The sequence below is a fragment of the Schistocerca piceifrons genome, chromosome 3, assembly GCF_021461385.2.
Source record: "Schistocerca piceifrons isolate TAMUIC-IGC-003096 chromosome 3, iqSchPice1.1, whole genome shotgun sequence".
NCBI lineage: Eukaryota > Metazoa > Arthropoda > Insecta > Orthoptera > Acrididae > Schistocerca > Schistocerca piceifrons.
This window is the reverse complement of record NC_060140.1, coordinates 85,144,866-85,163,936: the sequence shown is the minus strand read 5'-3', so window position 1 is coordinate 85,163,936 and position 19,071 is coordinate 85,144,866. Positions and strand designations below refer to the sequence as shown.

The following is a 19,071-nucleotide window of genomic DNA, read 5'->3' as shown; positions in this document are numbered from 1 at the left end:
CCTGAATTCACCTGTAGTCGGAATCGAACTGCCTTTAAAATTGGAAAAATACTCAACAACAGTATTCCTTTCTGCAGGAGTCAGTAAAAGTCTAGACAGGGCTGTACTTATGTGTTTTTCACTGTAATGTTGTCGATGCTCACCTTGACGTACAACAGGAATGAAAGGATGTGTGTCAGCTGGTTCTACACAGCCAATGACAGAACAGCGGGCAGGTGATATGCTTGGAAGCAAGAGATATTGGAACATTCTCACATCAGTACAGGAGCGAACTCCAATATGTACTCAGAAAAAAATGGCTGTGTTGTCAGGTCCCACTGTAGCCACAACCTTGAGACTGCAACACATTCGGAAGAAACAGCCGAATATTTGTGACAACAAAGATACAAATTTCACAGCTGTGCTGTTAGGGTGATGGTGGTGACGATTAAAAATAGTGATACCACAGACTACAGGGCTAGTAAGCAAAAGAGGCAGAAAAGAAAACAGTTTAGAATATGTATAACGTTAGCTTTTTAGCAAATACTGTACATCAATAAAACAGTTTGTGATTTTAATTAATCAGAATACGTTAAAAATAAATTTTTCTTGAAGAGTCTTTTACGGAAAGGGGTGGCCGTCTTATATTCAGGGTCATCTTATACTCAGGTAAATATAGTAACACCATTCTCAAAAACATTTGTGAAAATCAACTTCAAAGATCTCTGAACACTGTTAAGTATAGAGTCTTACATTTTGTTTCCATGTGTATTCCAGGTATCTCTTTCTCTCATGTTTTGAGGAGCTTATCTAGTACTAGACTGAGAATGAATGGAGATAATTCATCACCTTGCGTGACCCCCATTTTAATTAGAAATGATTCTAAATTTGGGTCACAAGTTTTACTTTGCAGATTGTGTTAGTTTACATTACTTTTATTTTGGGAATCGGTAATACTTTCTCATCTGCACTCCACTTGCAGTTGTCTATATTTAAATGAATACTGTCTTTGCATGCTACAACACCCTTACTAAGATTCATGGTATTGTGCAGCTCTGATACCAACAGGATATTCTTCAAGAGACTTAATTTTATGCAGATGGCAGGCAGTCAGAAGCGGATGCTTTTGCTGACCATATCCCTTGTCTGAAGCATTTCCTCTATTATGGAATGTCTTTCTATACTTCTGTGACTTTTTCTTAAGGTTTCCATTTTGTCTCCACACAACAAAAAAACACATTCTGCAAGCAGTTTCTGGTTTTACTGCTTATTCTATTTTTCATCATATTTTTTGATCTGGCTCTATTCCAGTGGTTGCCAGCCTGAAATCTTTAATAACTACATAAACCTTGAGAGCCCAATCCCTCTTTAATCTGGTTTCCTAATGATTAGTTGCCAACTTTTTCACTTGCTTTCCACAACATCTGGTTCGGTAAGCTACACCTCCCTTAACTGTTATTTCATGAATTATTATTGTCTGTGCCTGATTGCAAATACGAGCCAAACCACCTACATTTTTGTTAATTTAACTCTGGTATCAATGTGTAATAATAAGGTGAATGACGTCATGTATCATATGTTCCAGAAATAGAAACAGAATTAATGTGGAAGGATAATGAGCGGTCCAACATAAATAACCATTGGAATATTTTTTAGTTCAATTTTGCTCTCCATATTCTCCAATGGCCTACATATTATATTTTACAGTATTTTAGCATCACTAAGACTGATTTTCCACTGCATGGTAACAGCTGCACACAAGATTGCACTGAGTCAAAATGGCAGTAATTTTAGACTAAATATCGATGCAAAGCTGAAAGGCACTGTATAAACACAAATATTTTATTTTCACACACAATTACAATACATATACTTCGCACATTAATATTTCTATTTACCTAGAGAATCCTGCTCTGCCATCATCCAGGTCCTCCAGAGTAATCTGTGTGGAGTTCCCCCATGTCGCATTACTTGTGCCAGTATCACCAGTGCCACAACCTTTAAGAACAGAAAAGATTCACTGGTTGATATTCACCTTTTTAAAAGAGTGTTTATGATGAGGTACAGAATCTATGCAGCTTCCCAGTCAGAACTTTTCGGATGTATTAAAACTTTGTAATGTACTGTAATTCATGCTGAGACCCTTGCCTTTTGTCTACAATTTTATTACCAATTTAACTGTCTGCTCTGCATTACAACTAACTTATGGCTTCATTTTGAATGACTGAAGCTTTCTTTATGTTAAACCATATAAAATATGCTTGGATAGTTAAACTAATATTGGCATTTATTGGAAAATATGAGGATATGGATTAGAATCCCTATGTGGCATAAAGTTTTAATCTATAAGGAAGATTTATTTTAGTATCTACTCCAGTACTGTAAAGTTTCATTCTGTTTTCCAAAATACACATAGAGTTGAACAATAGCTATTTTACATGGAAGTTTGGTAATTCATTAAAACAAGGATGAATATTAAAATACAATGAAGGGAGGAGCAAGTTTTGGTTCATCTGCTACACAGAAACCATCATTTTTCAAAAAAGACGTACACTGCTTATGGGCAGCACAGAAAGGAAAAAGACAGAATGTTTATTTTTTATATTGTACTTCATCAAATAACATAATCATTTAAGGAAAATATACTATTTGTTGAACTTTTATTGATCATTTATCTTCCTATTTCTGAATCGGGATAAGTCAGAAGATTTTTGAGCCACTTGCATACCGTGTCCAACCACCACAAGCTTTGCTCATCTCTAACAGTAAAATAGTCAATTCTGTGTAGTGTGGTTGATTTTTTCATTTTGAAAAATGTAAAGAAGCAACTCCTCACCCATCACAGGAGCCATCTGTGATTTGTCAGAGAAGAAAGTTTACACTATATAGTAATGTGTGTGTGTTACTTACGATTACATAGATGATCAACACAAAATGCAAAGTATTAGGTTGGTGCATAAGTTCATAGGGCTTTTGTTTTGCTTATTGGTATTCCAGTTGCTGAGAGTTTATTTATTGATTGTTTTTTTTTTTTAATTTGCAGTTCACTATTTTTATCTGAGTTTCCATATCATTGTTCTGTCTTATGGATTTATTCATTAAAGACAAAGTCTGTAAATGAGTCTGCAATCATTTTTTGGCATTTTATTTTTACAAGTCCATCTTGATCACACAGGTTTCTTACACTTTATTACTGGTTTTGGCTACTGCCATCTTCAGGTAATTAAAATATTCTGATGTAAATCATTGTCAAGTTAAACATGTGAGTTCATGGTACTTGTGTGATCAAGACAGGCTTGTAAAAATAAACTGTCATATGGAGATAGAGCTGTGGACACTAGAAAATTGAGTGCCAAGCAGAGAAATAAGAACATTTCCGTAATTTTTCTGTTTCAATCCAATAGAGGAGTCACAGCAGCAGAGACAGCCACAAACGTTTGTGCCATGTATGGGGATAATGCCACTGGACAGAGCACAGCAAAAGGATGGTGTTTTCATTTTAAGGAGGATCACTTTGACATTAGTAACTACAATGGTGAAGAAATGGGATCTAGAGAAGACAAGATCCAACAAAGAACAAATTACAGAAATGCTGTCTCGGGACTTTCTAAACACATTACGAGACAAAGAAGCACCTGATAATGCCAACGAGTACTGGAATATGCTGAAAGAAGGAATCATTAAAGCAGGACAGCAAAATATAGGATATGTAAAAGGGAAAAGGTCAAAAAAACCATGGGTCACACAAGAAATGATTTCCAAGATGGAGGAGAGAAGAAAATTGAAAAACAAGAACACTGAAGATGCAAGAAAGATATACCGAAGGTTAAATAACGAACTGCGAAGAGAAACAGAGCAGGCTAGGAAAAAATGGCTAAAAGAGGAATGTGATGAAATTGAAGAACTGGACAGGAAAGGAAGATACGACTTACTATACAACAGAGTAAAGACTATGACATGGGAACAAAACAGAGCAGGAAGTGCTACTATGGAAATTTTGAGTAAAGACGAAGAGGTAGTGTATAAAGATCGTGACAATGTCCTCCAGAGATGGGAAGAATATATAAAAGAGCTATATGACACAAATAGCAAACCAGAAACTCTGGAACTTGAATCGCACAACAGTGTAAGTGATGAAGAGAAAGGACCGACCATCATAATGGAAGAAGTAAAGTCTGCTATTGCTGCAATGAAAAATGGCAAAGCAGTAGGTACAGATACAATACCGGGAGAAATACTAAAATGCTTGAACCACAATGGAATAAGAGAAATATTGAGGTTATGTAATAAAATAGATGACAGTGGTGAATGGCCTGAGGACTTTTTGACAACAGTAATGATTCCATTGCCGAAAAAACAAGGAACCAAGAAATGCAGCGAGCACAGGACAATCAGCCTCATTTCACATGCAGCCAAAGTGATGTTAAGAATAATTAATAAAAGACTTGAAAAAGTAATAGAGGAGAATCTCGGCGAGGAGCAGTTTGGCTTTAGACGGAATGCGGGCACCAGAGATGCAATAGGGCTCCTACAAATCTTAGGAGAAAGGTTTATTGAAAAAGGAAGAGACCTATATATGTGCTTCATCGATTTAGAAAAGGCATTTGACAATGTGGTTTGGGACAAGCTGGCGACTATTATGAGGGAAAAGAGAGTGGACTGGAAAACCAGAAGACTTATAAACTCATTGTACCTTAATCAAAAAGTTTCAGTTAAAGTGAGAGGAGAAAGTACGAACTGGATCAGACTAGGGAAAGGAGTAAGACAAGGATGCTGTTTATCACCTACTCTTTTCAACCTGTACTTGGAAAATATGATTGACCAATGCTCATTAGATGACAAAGGAGTAGAAATTGGAGGAAGAAGAGTAGGGTGCTTGAGATTTGCTGATGACATGGTCCTTCTAGCCACAGGGGAAAAAGAATTACAGGATTTGGTGGACACCATTGCAACTAACGGAAAAAAATATGGAATGAAAATTAACACAAATAAAACAAAAGTATTGGCAATAGGAGGAAATAAGGAACTAAAAATTGTGCTGAATGGAGAAAAACTAGAACAGGTGCAAAATTTTAAGTATCTTGGAAGCAGGATAGACACCGACTGGAAGTGCACCACAGAAATTAAAACAAGGATAGCAATGGCAAAAGAGGCGTTTTATAAGAAAAGGAGAATCTTCTGCAGCGGTATGGACAGAGAACTCAGAAAGAGACTCATAAAATGTCTTGTATGGAGTGTTCTTCTATATGGCGCTGAAACATGGACTATGAGGAAAAAAGACAGAGAAAGGCTGGAGGCTTTTGAGATCTGGACATGGCGGAAGATGGAAGGAATAAGTTGGATGGACAGAGTAAAAAATGAAGAGGTACTGAGAAGAGTGGGAGAGAAAAGGCAGTTACTAGATGTAATAAAGAGAAGAAAAAGAAATTGGATTTGGCATATATTAAGAAAGAATGACGGACTGATAAAAACAGTTTTAGAAGGTTATGTAGGAGGGAAAAGGAAGCGAGGAAGGAAGAGATTCCAGATACTGGATGACATGATGGACGGTACAACATACAGCAGCCTTAAGAAGGAAGCAATGGATCGCAGAAAATGGAGAGGCAAAGGACCTGCTAATATAGCAGATAACTGATGATGATGATGATGATGATCGTTTAACCGCATTCATTCACAATGATCCATGTTAATGTATTCGAGAACTGGCAAATGTGATGAATTGTGATCATCTCATGATCGTACAACATTTTTATGCAATGGGGAAGGTTAAAAAATATGACGTACAAGGACCACATACTCTACGCCAAATGACAAAAACCAGTGGGTGGCCAGATGTGCATCTCCACTTGCTCATCTTCGACTGGCTCGTCAACAACACCGATCATTTCTACACACTGACCATTCCTATCCGGTACTGTAATGGTGATGAGCAATGGAATCTTTATGCAAACATAAGGAAAAGAAAGGAATGGTTGAGCCCAAACAAAGCAGCAATTCCCTGTACAAAGACCTGTGGGCATCCACAAAAGATAATGCTATGCATTTGGTGGAACAGCGACAGTGTGGTGTACTACGAGATGCTTCCCTAAGATGCAACCATCACTGCTACCATCTATTGTCAACAACTGAGAAATTGATGCTACTCCACAATAACGTCCACCTGCATTCTGCTAGACTGACAAAAAACAGTATACAGGAGCTGGGTCAGGAAGTTGTTCCGCTTCCACCTTATTCACCTGATCTTGTGACCTCAGATTTTCATCTTTCTGCTCTTGATTGAATAATCTTTAAGGAACTTGCTGTCCAGATGAAAATGCGCTCCGAACTCGACTCAACGAGTTATTAATCTCAAAATCGTGTGATTTCTACTGTCTTGGAATTGAAAATTTATCTCAGACTTGACAGACTGTTGTACACAGCGAAGGAGACTGTGTTATTAATTATTTGAGTGGGTGTTATGTGTATCTGTTGTGTTTATTAAACTTATGGAAAAACACAATGAACTTATGTACCAAGTTAATACAGATATCCACAAAAATAATTTATTTTTTAAATATAAGTTAAGTGGATAGATAAAAAATCTACAAATGAAGCACCGGCAGGAGTACACACATATAAAAGGTATTACAGTGTGCTGACTTTTGGAGCAAGTGGCTCCTTCTGGCAGAAGGACTGAAGGGGAAGGAAGAGCAGTGAAGGAAAAGGACCAATGATATTTAAAAAAGGGGTAGAGTTCAGAAAAGTCACCAGAACCATGGGTCAGGGGAGACTTACCAGATGGGATGAGAAGGAAAGACTGTTGGGGATTGCACCGGATGAGACCTAAAAACCTGAGAGCTTAAAAGTGGAAGACAGGACAATAGGCAAGACAGGGATTAGTGCTAAAACATTGTGCACGAGTTAATAAGAGCAAAAAGCTACATATATTGTATGTGATAAGAGGTGGGAGGGAGACGGTGAAAAAGGCAGATCAGAAAATGAAAGATGTAGAAGACTAAAAGGGACTGAAGAAAGAAATAGTCACTGTGAAGAAATTCTGAGACCAAAGAAATTAATGTAAATTAAGGCCAGCACTAAGGACATGTTTTAGCACCAGTCCCCACCTGCAGAGTTCTGAGAAACTCTCAAAATAGCTTGGCTCAAACGAAGGGGTCGTCAGAAGGAAGTGCTAACCCTCAGTATAACCTTCAAGTCCCAACAACATTAAAAAATACAATTTTTCACAAATTAATCTTAATTACCAAAGAACACAACAAACACAAGAAGAAATTGGCAAAAAGTTAACAATCAATTTTTTAAAGAGGTGATTTCACTTTGGAATCATTGAGACATACTGTTTTCAACCACCATCATTTCATGAGATATATATGAAGCAATTTCACATCCTCCTAGACACAACCATACGTCTAGAAACTTCCATGAAACTCATAATGACTAAACCAAATTATAGTCCTAAGTTAGAGCAAAAATGGACCCAAAACTTTAATCAACTTATACTAAAAGTACATGCTGCTCCAGACGTTTTGTTTCAAGACCACTCATAAAAGCAGATTTCAAATACCACTCATAAAAGCAGTAGTACAAACTCAAATTTACATTACAGTGCCTTTAGATGTTCTTACTTTCACTGTCAATGATCATCTTATAATGATCACTATAAAACACATCACAATCTTCTACTGTCACATAGCACACTCTCCACGCAGACTGCTGCTTTGAATGCTGTGACTGACTGTTACAATGCACGATATTGATAAGATTAACTCAGTGTACCACTAGATGTGTCTGTCTTGCGAAAGTATTAGTAGTTTTACGCAAAAGGCACTGGTAATTAAAAAAATTGATAAAATAGTAGTTTCAGGCAGAAACTACTGATACTCAAAGGGTTAGTAAGGGTTAGTTTCATCACATTTTGGTATTTATGAATGTCAACATTCTGGTGGCAAATTTTTCCTTATGTAGTGCTAAAACACGGCTGTCTACTATATAATTTGTTTTATCATATTTTATTTATGTCATTTACAAATTTATCCAAAAATATAAAAGCAGCAACTTAAAATCTACATTTATGGGTTAGCATTTTCTTCTGCCAACTAATTCATATTTGCACAAACAGTGCAGCTGGGAAGGGAAAAGAGAAAGAGGAAGATTAGAGTTTAACATCCTGTCCACAATGAGGTCATTAGAGATGGAGCACAACCTCATATTGGAATATAATGGGGGAGGGGTGGGGGGTGGTGGTGGGGGGTTGGGGGGAGGGGGGAATTGGTTGTGCCCTTTTCAAAGACAACATCCTGGCACTTGCCTAGAGCAATTTAGGGGCATCAGATTTGAACTGTCATCCTCCTAAACATCCTCTCCACTCGCTCAGTGGTGGGGAAGCAGATGCTGGGAATGGTGGGGGCTCTGGCTTGAACAACCACCACGTGGTAATGGAGGTGCAGTTCAACAGCTGAGGCCCATAGAGAAACACATATCAAGCATACCTTATTATAAGCTACAGCAAATTATCATACTGGGCAGTTATAATTAAACTGACAGTGTTCCGAGTGCCATAGTGTCGACTGTATACATCACAGGGCCCTTAAACATTGTATGTTCATTAAACAGTGTGCTTGTGGGGTATATGGTGCTGTAAGCAGTCAGAATGTGATATGGGTGCACAAAAGCAGCTGAATAGTCAAACACATAATAATGATGGTTCTGGTATGTTTAATAGGATGTGGTCACAGGTTACAACATGTGTTCAGTATGGTCTCCCTACTCAACAACATGCTGCATCCATAACACGGCACGGTCGACAGTTACTTCCAGCATATCCAGTGTAATCAGGGCGATATGTCGCCATATGCTTTCCTTCAGATCATGAAGAGTCCAGATATACTCCTGATAGACACAGCTTTCATATATCCCCACAACCAGAAGTCGCAAAAAGTTAGATTGGGGGATCTGGAAGGCTTCACATCTTGAAGTTGCCTAGAAATGATGTGGTCATTACTGAAGGTTTCCCAAAGGATATCTTCACCTGGGAAGTGACATGTGATGTCAACCTGTCTTGCATGAAAATAGTGGTGTGGACACACTTGTGGTCATACTAAGCTGAAACCATGTGTTGCACATGTAGGCCCTTATAATGTGCAGATGTCACCATACACATAAAAGGCCTGCAAGGTGTTGTCTCCATCAATAAAAACAGAACGAGAATGGAGGAGCTTGTGAAACCATACCACACAGTCATATAAGTTGAGTGCAGTGGATATTTCTGGACAACATGTGGAGTAGAGCTCACAGAACCGTGCAGAGTAATATGTGCCAATATTAATTCAGTGACAATGCAGAGAGCCAAGCGTGCATGGTTATGAAGAACTTCCTCCACACCTATGGTGTGTAAAGATGCATTGTCACATGCAGTGAAAAGATAGCAACAAGAATAAGAATGCTCGAAGTGCCCACATCAACAAGTGACAGGCAACTAGGTGGACTTTTTTGTACTATTGCCACCTTATCTTGTGCAAGCTCTACCAGCAATGTGTGAGGAGGATAGATCCTGTTTCCTCTGTAGTGCTCCTTTGCCTGTGGCAGGCAGTGTGCTGAGTAGATGTGAATTCCTTTCTACATCTGCATCCAGACTCTGTGAACCACTGTGAAGTGGATGCCAGAGGGTAAATCCCACTGTACCAGATATAAGGGCTTTTTCCCATTCCATTCACATATGGAGCACAGGAAGAATGACTGTTCAAATACCTCTCTGTGTGCTGTAATTAATCTAATCTTGTGCTCACAATTCCTATGCGAGTGATCCTTAGGAGGTTTTACTATATTCGTACAGTCATAATTTAAAGCCATTTCTTGAAACTTTTTAGTAGTTTTCTTGCGATAGTTTCTGTCTATCTTCAAGAGTCTGCAACTTCACTTCTTTCAACATCTCTGTGACATTCTCCTTTGGGTCAAACAATCCCAAGAGCATTTGTGCTGCCCTTCTCTGTATCCATTCAATTTGTCAAATATTTTATATCAATTGCACTATTCTAATTCTTAAACTTAAGTTAAACACATGCCCTCTTTCATACTTTGTGAATCTCAAAAATATGATCTGATGGAACTGTAGGTATTGTTCGGTATGCAGAGAAAACTATTTGAACACATATTCCGTTTCTCCAACTAAGGTATAGAATAAGTGCATTACACAGTCTCAAGACATTTCCAGCATGCAGTAAAAAATTCAACAGATTCCCAGTTTTGGGACTCAACTTGGGAGGAAGATGCAATTTTTCCAACTATTCTGTAAAATAAGAAAAGAACTACATGCCCTAGGAAAGTGTGATAGGACCACTATAATTCTCTATATACATAAATGATTTGGCAGATAGGGTGGGCAGCAATCTGCGGTCATTAGCTGATGATCCCATGGTGCACGGTAAGGTGTCAAAGTTGAGTGACTTGATACAAGATGACTTGTACAAAATTTCCAGTTGGTGTAATGAATGGCAGCTAGCCTTAAATGTGAAAAGAATAAAAGTCAATGCAGATGAGTAGGAAGATCAAACCTGTAATGTATGGATACAGCATTACTAACATCTTGCCTGACACAGTCAAGTCGTTTAAATATCTGGGCATAATGTAGAAAAGCGATATGAGGTGGAACGAGCTTGTGAGGATTGTGGTAGGAAAGGCAAATGGTCATCAACTTCAGTTTATTGGGAGAATTCTGTGAAAGTGTGGTTCATCTGTAAAGGAGACTGCATATAGGACGTCAATGCGACCTATTGTTGAGTATTGCTCGAGTGTTTGGGATCTGTGCCAGATCACATTAAAGTAAGAAACTGAAATAATTCAGAGGCGGGCTGTTAGGTTTGTTACTGATACGCCTGAATAACAAACAAGTGTTATGGAAGTGCTTCAGGAACTCAAACTGGAATCCTTGGAGGGAAAGCAATGTTCGTTTTGAGGAACACTATTGAGAAACTTTAGAGAACCAGCAGAAGGATTCTGCTGCCTGCAACATACATTGCGCATAAGGATCATGAAGGTAAGATATGAGAAATGACAAGTAGTGGTAAAGGGTACCTTCCGCCATGCACTGTATGGTGGCTTATGGAGTATCAATGTAGATGTAGATGCAGATGTAAAAGATACATATTCCATTTGATTTTTTATTCTTAGATAGTTTAATGTTGTTCTGTACTGACCCACATCATGGCCAACTGTCTTAACATCCATAGCTGAAATATAAGCAAGAACAAAACACTAAATTTTAAAAAAAGTAACATAACTGTAAACCATGACTGCTGCAAAAGAAATGGATCTAATTACTAAATACTGAAGAAAACTGAGAGAAATGGGACATTGTGATGCACATGTTGTATGGAACACTAGCCAACAATGTAAATATGCCTACCTGGTTCACTCTGATTCACAGATGATGACTGGCACTGATCCTTTTGCATCAACTGCTCCAATTCACGCCGTCTTGCTTGTAATCGTTGTGCATCAGCCTGTAAATATATCAACTTTAGAATTATATGTGTGAAAAAGGAGTAAAATGACTGGTTTTAGGGAGCAAGGATATTTCAGGCAACTCATTAGGCATCAAGAAAAGAAAATAGTAACGTCTCTGTTAAACCACCAGATAGACACTTAAAATATCTGTCCCTCAAACTCCAAAAACTTGAATGATTACAACACTAACGATACAATTACATCTGATAGGATGCCCTCAAAAATAAATAAATAAATAATGCTTAAGTGTCAGAAAGAACCAGTTCCAACCTGTCCATGTCACACCAAAGGTAGACTTTACCTATTAGCATTGACATAAATACCCAAATACACATAATGTATGAAGATCATGGAAGTAGACAGTAGAGGTCGCATATTCATATGACAATGCTTAAATATTTTTTTTATTATACACAGTAGTTCAGAACCTCATTAACAACTCTGAAGAGCAACATATCACACAAAAAGTATAAATTCTGTTAAAGAACATATTCTTTTTAGCGTGACTTTTACAAATGTTACATCCACATCTGTATTTTGCAAACCACTATGAAGTACGTGGCAGAGATTTTTCACATTGTACATTTATTAGGTATTCTTCCTGTTCCATTTGTGTATGGAGCATAGAAAGAATGCCTGCTTCAAAATCTTGGTGTGCACTGTCATTCATCTACTCTTGTCTTTTCAGTCGCTATGTGAGCTTGAAAACCAGAATCACACTTAACAACAATTTGGCAATGCTGTGTTGTGGACATGACAAATGTCTCTCACTCATACAAGTGACTCATAAATGAAGTATTAAAATGTTTATGTTCCTAAGGAAAAAAGTATCCTGTGTGTACGAGTTAGTATGACTTATCATCCCTCTAAAAAGTTTGTTAGTGAGTTCCTGACTAACACATAGAATATCATTTCACTATTGGGTAAGTGGGTTAACAGAGGTTAGGTTTCAACTCTGAAGTAAAAATGTACACTCCCGTAACTGCGGCAAGACTTGCTGTGGCCATCGGAGTGTGTGTTTGGGTGTCTGTGTGCTTGTGTGTGTGTGTGTGTGTGTGTGTGTGTGTGTGTGTGTGTGTGTGAATTTGTGTACACCATCATCATCATCATCATCATCATCATCATCATGTGTTCTGCCAAAAAACCGGTTTTCACATGGAAGTTCTCCACGCTGTCCAGCCTTCCGCCATCCTCTTCAGGTCTGCATAATTTCCTCTTCCCTTTATGTCGTCTATCATCTTGTATCTCCTTCTTCCTCTCAGTCTTCTCCCACAAACCAATCCTTACAAAGCATCTGCTAGCAAGCACTCCCTTCTCAATTAATGTCCCAACCAGTTCTTTTTCCTTTCTATTATAACCTTCAGCAGACATCATCTCTCACCAATCCTTTCCAACACTCTTTCATTAGTCACTCTTTCCATCCACCTTACTCTCTCCATTCTCCTCCACATCCACATCTTAAATGCTTCTAACCTTTTTTCATCCTCTCGTCTCAGCTTCCATGTTTCTGTCCCATATAGTGCCACACTCTAAACAAAACATTTGCCAGGCTTTTTCTTTAGACCTTTATCTAATTTGCAACATAAGTCTCCCCTTTCTGTTGAATGCCTCCTCCGCTATGGCGATTCGAGTTTTCACCTCCTGGTGACATCTCAAGTCTTCAGTCATTGTGCTTCCAAGATATTTAAATGCACTTGCTTGGCTAATGGTAGATTGTCCTATTTAAATATTGGACAATCTGTGTCTTGTACTGATGACCATACTCTTTGTTTTGCTGTGTTTATTTGCATCCCATATTCCACACAAACTTCATTCAGATCTTTCAGCATATCACTGTCCGCTCACTTTCTGCCACTAATACTATGTCATCAGCGACTCTTATACTTTCTATTCTCTTTCCACCAATACATATTCCTCTTTTTCCCATCTAAGCCTTTCACAATAATCTCTTCAAGGTGCGCGTTAAACAAAAGTGGGGAAAGGCAACAACCTTGTCTAACACCTCATCCAATGCTGCTTCCTCCTTATACTTCATTTCCAATCCTTATCCTTATTTTCTGCTGTAAATGTAGATTCTGTATCAGTTGTCTCTTTTTTCAATCTATTCCTTTCCTCTTCAAAATATGCATCAGCTTGTTCCAATGAACTCTGTCAAAAGCCTTTTCTAAATCTATAAAACAGCAAAGATTTCTCTACCTTTTTCCATACATCTTTCCCCTAAAGTTCTTAACAGGCCAATATCATCTCTTGTTCATTTTCCTCTTCTAAATCTGAACTGCTCCTCTGCAATCTCTCTGTTCAGTTTGCCATCTAGCCTTCTACTCAACACTCTCAGCAAGACTTCAGCTGCACGAGATATTAGACTGATGGTCCTACGCTCTTCACATTTTTTAGTGGTTCTCTTTTTCTCTATGGGCATAATAACTGTTGCAACAAAGTCCTCTGGCCATTCCCCTTGTCATATGTCTCATTACAGAGGTAGATTATTTCTTTTCTTGCCTTGTTTCCCAGACTCTTCAACAGGTCAGCTGGCATATCATCAATTCCACATAGCTTCCTATTCTTCATCTCCTTCTAGCGCCTTTTCTACTTCTGCTTCCAAGATGGTGACTCCCTTGCCATCTTCCGGCACATATTGCTCCTCTTCAACATTAATTTCACTTTGTATTTCATCCCCATTATACAGACATTCAATATATTCTTGCCATCTGTTCAAAACCTCCTGTGGTTCTTCTGCTAGAGTGCCATCTGCTCTTTCTATTTCCATGTTATTCCTCTTTCTTTTACATTCAAAAACTATCTCACTGGCCAGTCTATAAATCATTTCATACTTTCCCTCTTTCTCCATTTTCTGTATTTCATCGCATTTCTGTTTCATCCATTTTCCCTTGCTTCTTCAGTTTCTCTTCTTAATTCATTATTCAGTTTCCTTTACCCATGACTGAGCCTATATGACTGTTCCACTTCATAGGCCTACAATGTGTTACACCAATGTATTTGAATAAGTTTCAACTGTGACTCACATCTGATGATATATTGATAGGATATTATGTTTTATCATTTTGTGAAGTGGAAAATTTTCCTTTTCTGAACATTTAAGGCAAGGCGGCGATCACTGCACCACTTTGAAATCTTATCAAGGTCTAACTGAATATTTGAACAGCACTGTTCAGACTGTACTTCATTGTAGATAACTGCATCATCTGCAAAAAATCTGAGGTTACTATAAATATTGTCTGCAAGATCATTAACATACAACATGAACAGTAAGGTACCCAACACACTTCCCTGGGATAAACCTAAAGTTACTTCTACCTCTCTCAATGACTCTCCAGTCAACATAACATACTGTGTTCTCCTTACCAAGAAATCCTCAATTCAGTCATGCACTTTGTCTGACCCCATACGACTGTACTTTTGATGATAAACATGCAGGTATGGTATCGAGTCAAAAGCTTCTCGGAAATCAAGAAGCACTGCATGTACTTGACAGCCTTGTGGAGGTCATTCTGTTCTCATTCTGTTCAACAGGCCCCACTATGTCTGAGCTCAGAATATATTCTAAGATTCTACAAGAAAAGGATACCAAAGATACTGGATGGTAGTTTAGTGGATCACTCTGCTACCCTTCCTGCAGACAGGTGTGACCTGTGTTTTCTTCCTGCTTCTGGGCACAGTTTCTTGTTCAAGGGATCTACAACAGATTATAGTTAACTCAAGTGTGGGCTAGCTATAGAATCTGGTAGGAATTCCATTGGGAACTTGAGCTTTGTTCAGTTTTTAACGATTTCAGCTGTTTCTCAGTGCCACTGACACTAATATCTACTTTGGTCATCTTTTAAGTTGGGGCAATACTCCTGGGCTTTCCTTTGTAAACGAACTTTCGAAAAGTGAGTTAAGCATTTCTGCCTTTGCTTTGCTATTCTCAATTTCAGTCCAGACTATACATGAGTGTCTGGACACTAACTCTTGTGCAAGTAACACCCTTTACATATGACTAGAATTTCTTTTGGTTTTTTGAATGAGTATTTGACAATATTCTGCTACAGTAGTCACTGAAGGTTTCACACACTGCTCTCTTGATTGCCAAACATGTTTCACTCAGCATCTCTCTATCTATAGCTCTATGCTTTGTTTTATATCTACTAAGCAGTTGTCCTTTGTTCCTTCAGAAATTTCTTTATAGTTGATATATACCATGGAGGATCTTTCTGATTATGAGCTGTCCTACTGGGTACACATCTACTCATTGCATGGTGAATGGAGACGATTGACTGCTCGCTCTATCATTACTTTTTGTACATTTTTATGGGTAAGTATTGATGCACAATACCACTGTTATATGCAGGTCTAGCAGAAGTTCAGATTCATCCCCTGTTAAAGGATTATGATTTAAGTGAAGTTTCATCGGTATTTACTGCACTCTGTCGATTTTTTTGTTGGCAACTATTAGTTTCTATACAGAGGGAACTGCCGTTAACACAAGACTGTGAAAAAGAGCATTAAGGATCTTCTTAAATTTAGGATGTTTCCAGCAGAATCTCTTTTGGCTTGCCCACACCGAAAGAAGAGGGCAAGAGAGTGTGAGGCGCTGTTAGAAGATGAGTCAAGCATCTTGAAATGTATATACCTCAACCAAAACCAGGTATGGACAAGCAATTTGATGGGTATGCTAACCGGACCACAGTGGATAGCATTTTGACATCACAAGCATGTCAATATGAACACTGTAAAAGCAAATCTAAAACAAAGTGCATAAAATGCAACCAGTACCTCTGTCTTCACAAAAGTGAAGCAGTATGCACAATGTCTTTGTATGACAAAAGTTATAAATTTTATACATTTTTAATGCAATTAAAATGAGTTTGAAATTGTATAACATTTTACTAACATTTTTATCAACCAAAAGTAAAATCATAACATGTTTCATTCATAACAGTTCCTCATAATATCAAATATGTTGCAGAAGTCAGAGGACAATTAAACTGAAATAAAACTTGATCCACATGATAATGATCATCGTTTTACAATAAAATTTTTAATGAAAGAAGTTTTATACCATTTTTTCATCATGTAATATGCCAAAATATTCAAAGAATTCGACTTAATTCATTATTTTGAACAACAAAAAACCCAGAATAGAATAATGACAATATTATGAAAAATGTCAGATTGCTACTCACCATATAGTGGAGATGCTGAGTCACAGACATGCACAACAACAACACTGTTCAACAAGTGAGCATTTGACCAAAAGGCCTTCTTCTAAAGTACACGCACACATGCACGCACGCACATTCACACAAGCACAACCCACACACATATGACCACTGAAGATAGACTGCAAGTAGCTGGGGTTGCGAGGGAGGGGTGGGGGAGGGGGGGAGCTGAAAGGGAGAGAAGTAAAAAGATTGTGAGCATGTTGGTGGAGTAGAGGGCTTGAAGTGCTGGAGTGGAAGCAGGAAAGGGGGGTGAAGGACAATTACTAAGAAAGGCTGAGGCCAGGAAGCTTAAGGGAAAACAGAATATATTGCAGGAAGAGTTCCCACCTAGCAATTCAGAAGAGCTGGCATTGGTAGGAAGGATCCCGATGCCACAGGCTGTGAAGCAGTCATTAAGATTAAGAATGTTGTATTGGCTAGTGTGGTCAGCAACTGGGCGGTCCAGCTGTATCTTGGCCACAGTTTGTCACCATTCATGCATACAGACAGCTTGTTGGTAGTCATGCCCACGAAGAACGCAGCACATTGGTTGCAGCTTAGCTTATAGATCACGTGACTGGTGTCACAGGTAGCCCTGCCTTTGATGGGATAGGTGATACTAGTGAAAGGACTGAAGTAGGTGGTGGTGGGAGGGTGTATGGGACAGGTCTTGCATCTAGGTCTATTACAGGGGTATGAGCCATGAGGCAAGGCCTCGGAGCAGGAGTTGTGTAAGGATGGATGAGGATATTGAATAGGTTTGGTGGGATCGGAATACCACCGCGGGAGTTGTGGGAAGGATGCTGGGTAGGACATTCCTCATTTCAGGGCAAGACGAGAGATAGTCGAAACCCTGCCACAAAATGTGGTTCAGTTGGTCCACTCCTAGGTGGCACCAAGTCATGAAGGGAATGCTCCTCTGTTGCCAGATGGTGGGCCTTTGGGAAGTGAGGAGTGAATGGAGAGATAAGGCATAGGCTATCTATTTCTGTACATGGTTGGGAGGGTAATTATGGTCTGTGAAGGCCTCAGTGAGATCCTTGGTATATTTCGAGAGGGACTAATCTTCACTATAGATATGGCAACAACAGGTGGCTAGGCTGTATGGAAGGGATTTCTTGGTATGGAATGAGTGGAAGCTGTCGAAGAGGAGGCATTGTTAGTGGTTGTAGGTTTAATATGGACGGAGGTAGCCATCTTTGAGGTGGGGGGGTCAATATCGAGGAAAATGGCTTGTTGGGTTGAGGAGGACCAGGTGAAGTGAATGGGGGAGAAGGTGTTGAGGTTCTGGAGGAATGTCGACAGGGTCTCCTCACTCTAGATCTAGATCACAAAGACGTCATCTGTGAATCTGCGCCAGGTGAGGGGGTTTGGGATACAGGGTGGGTTAGAAAGGATTCCTCTAAATGGCCCACGAAGAGGTTGGCATTGGATGGTGCTATGCAGGTGCCCTCTGCCGTACCCTGGCTGCTTGTAGGCAATGTCTTCAAAGGAGAAGTAATTGTAGGTCAGGATATTGTTGGTCATGGTGACCAGGAAGAAGTTTGTGGGTTTTCAATCCATCAGGGGTTGCGAAAGATGGTGTTTAGTCATGTCAAGGCCATGAGCATTAGGGATGTTAGTGTAAAGAGAGGTGGCATCAAAAGTGATCAGCAAGGTACCATGTGGTAAAGGAAAAAGAACTGTAGACAGTTGGTGGATTGTAGGTTGCAGGTAATGAGCTGTAGATGTTGGTCTATGAAAGCAGAAATTCTCTGAGCGGAGGCACAGTAACCAGCCACTAAGGGGCATCCTGGGTGGTTGGGTTTATGGACTTTAGGAAGCATGTAGAAGGTAGGAGTGCAGGGAGTGGTACAGATGAGGAGGGAGATAGACTCCAGCAAGAGATTCTGGCATGAGTGTAAGGATTACAAGCTAGGGTTCAGTTTTTGCATTGTGGATTGCAGTGCTTTCTCCAGATGTAAGATTAGCTTGCACATTGAGGGATCTGGGGAATGATGGTGAGGCAAGGTTCGAGGTTAAGAAATTCTAGAAAGTTAACAGGGTGTCTACGTGGACAAGAAAAAGAAATTCCCGGATTTCCCGGTTAAAAACACAATTTCTCCCGGATGAAATTACGTATAAAGCGGGCGAAAATACATCCGTGTTAAGCAACAGTATACTTTCCCTCGGAGCTGTAAAACCTATCAGTCCTTTGAATAGTAAAGGTCTTATACCGGCGGAGGACATCTCAGCACTTTAGGAAATGAAATCCAGGAAAAACAATGCGTTTGGAAAGATGTTTGATGCGAGACAATCTGCACAGGGTTTACTTTCGTATTGCGAAAGTATATACACAAATTCCACAAATTACAGCACAGTAGCTTCCGAAGCTCTAAAATAGAGATTGCGT

The 19,071-nt window shown here is 39.0% G+C and overlaps 1 protein-coding gene across 4 annotated transcripts in view; it reads right to left on the bottom strand.

The window, feature by feature from the left end:
- The window catches only part of LOC124788117 (pericentriolar material 1 protein-like), a 392,802-nt gene that overhangs the window by 275,532 nt on the left and 98,199 nt on the right, over nucleotides 1-19,071 (bottom strand). For all 4 annotated transcript variants that reach the window (XM_047255242.1, XM_047255241.1, XM_047255243.1 and 1 more), the window contains 2 exons: nucleotides 11,378-11,474; nucleotides 1,878-1,977 (listed from right to left, as the gene is read on the bottom strand). In XM_047255242.1, the coding sequence (XP_047111198.1) occupies nucleotides 1,878-1,977; nucleotides 11,378-11,474 (197 nt within the window). The remainder of the gene's footprint in view (nucleotides 1-1,877; nucleotides 1,978-11,377; nucleotides 11,475-19,071) is intronic.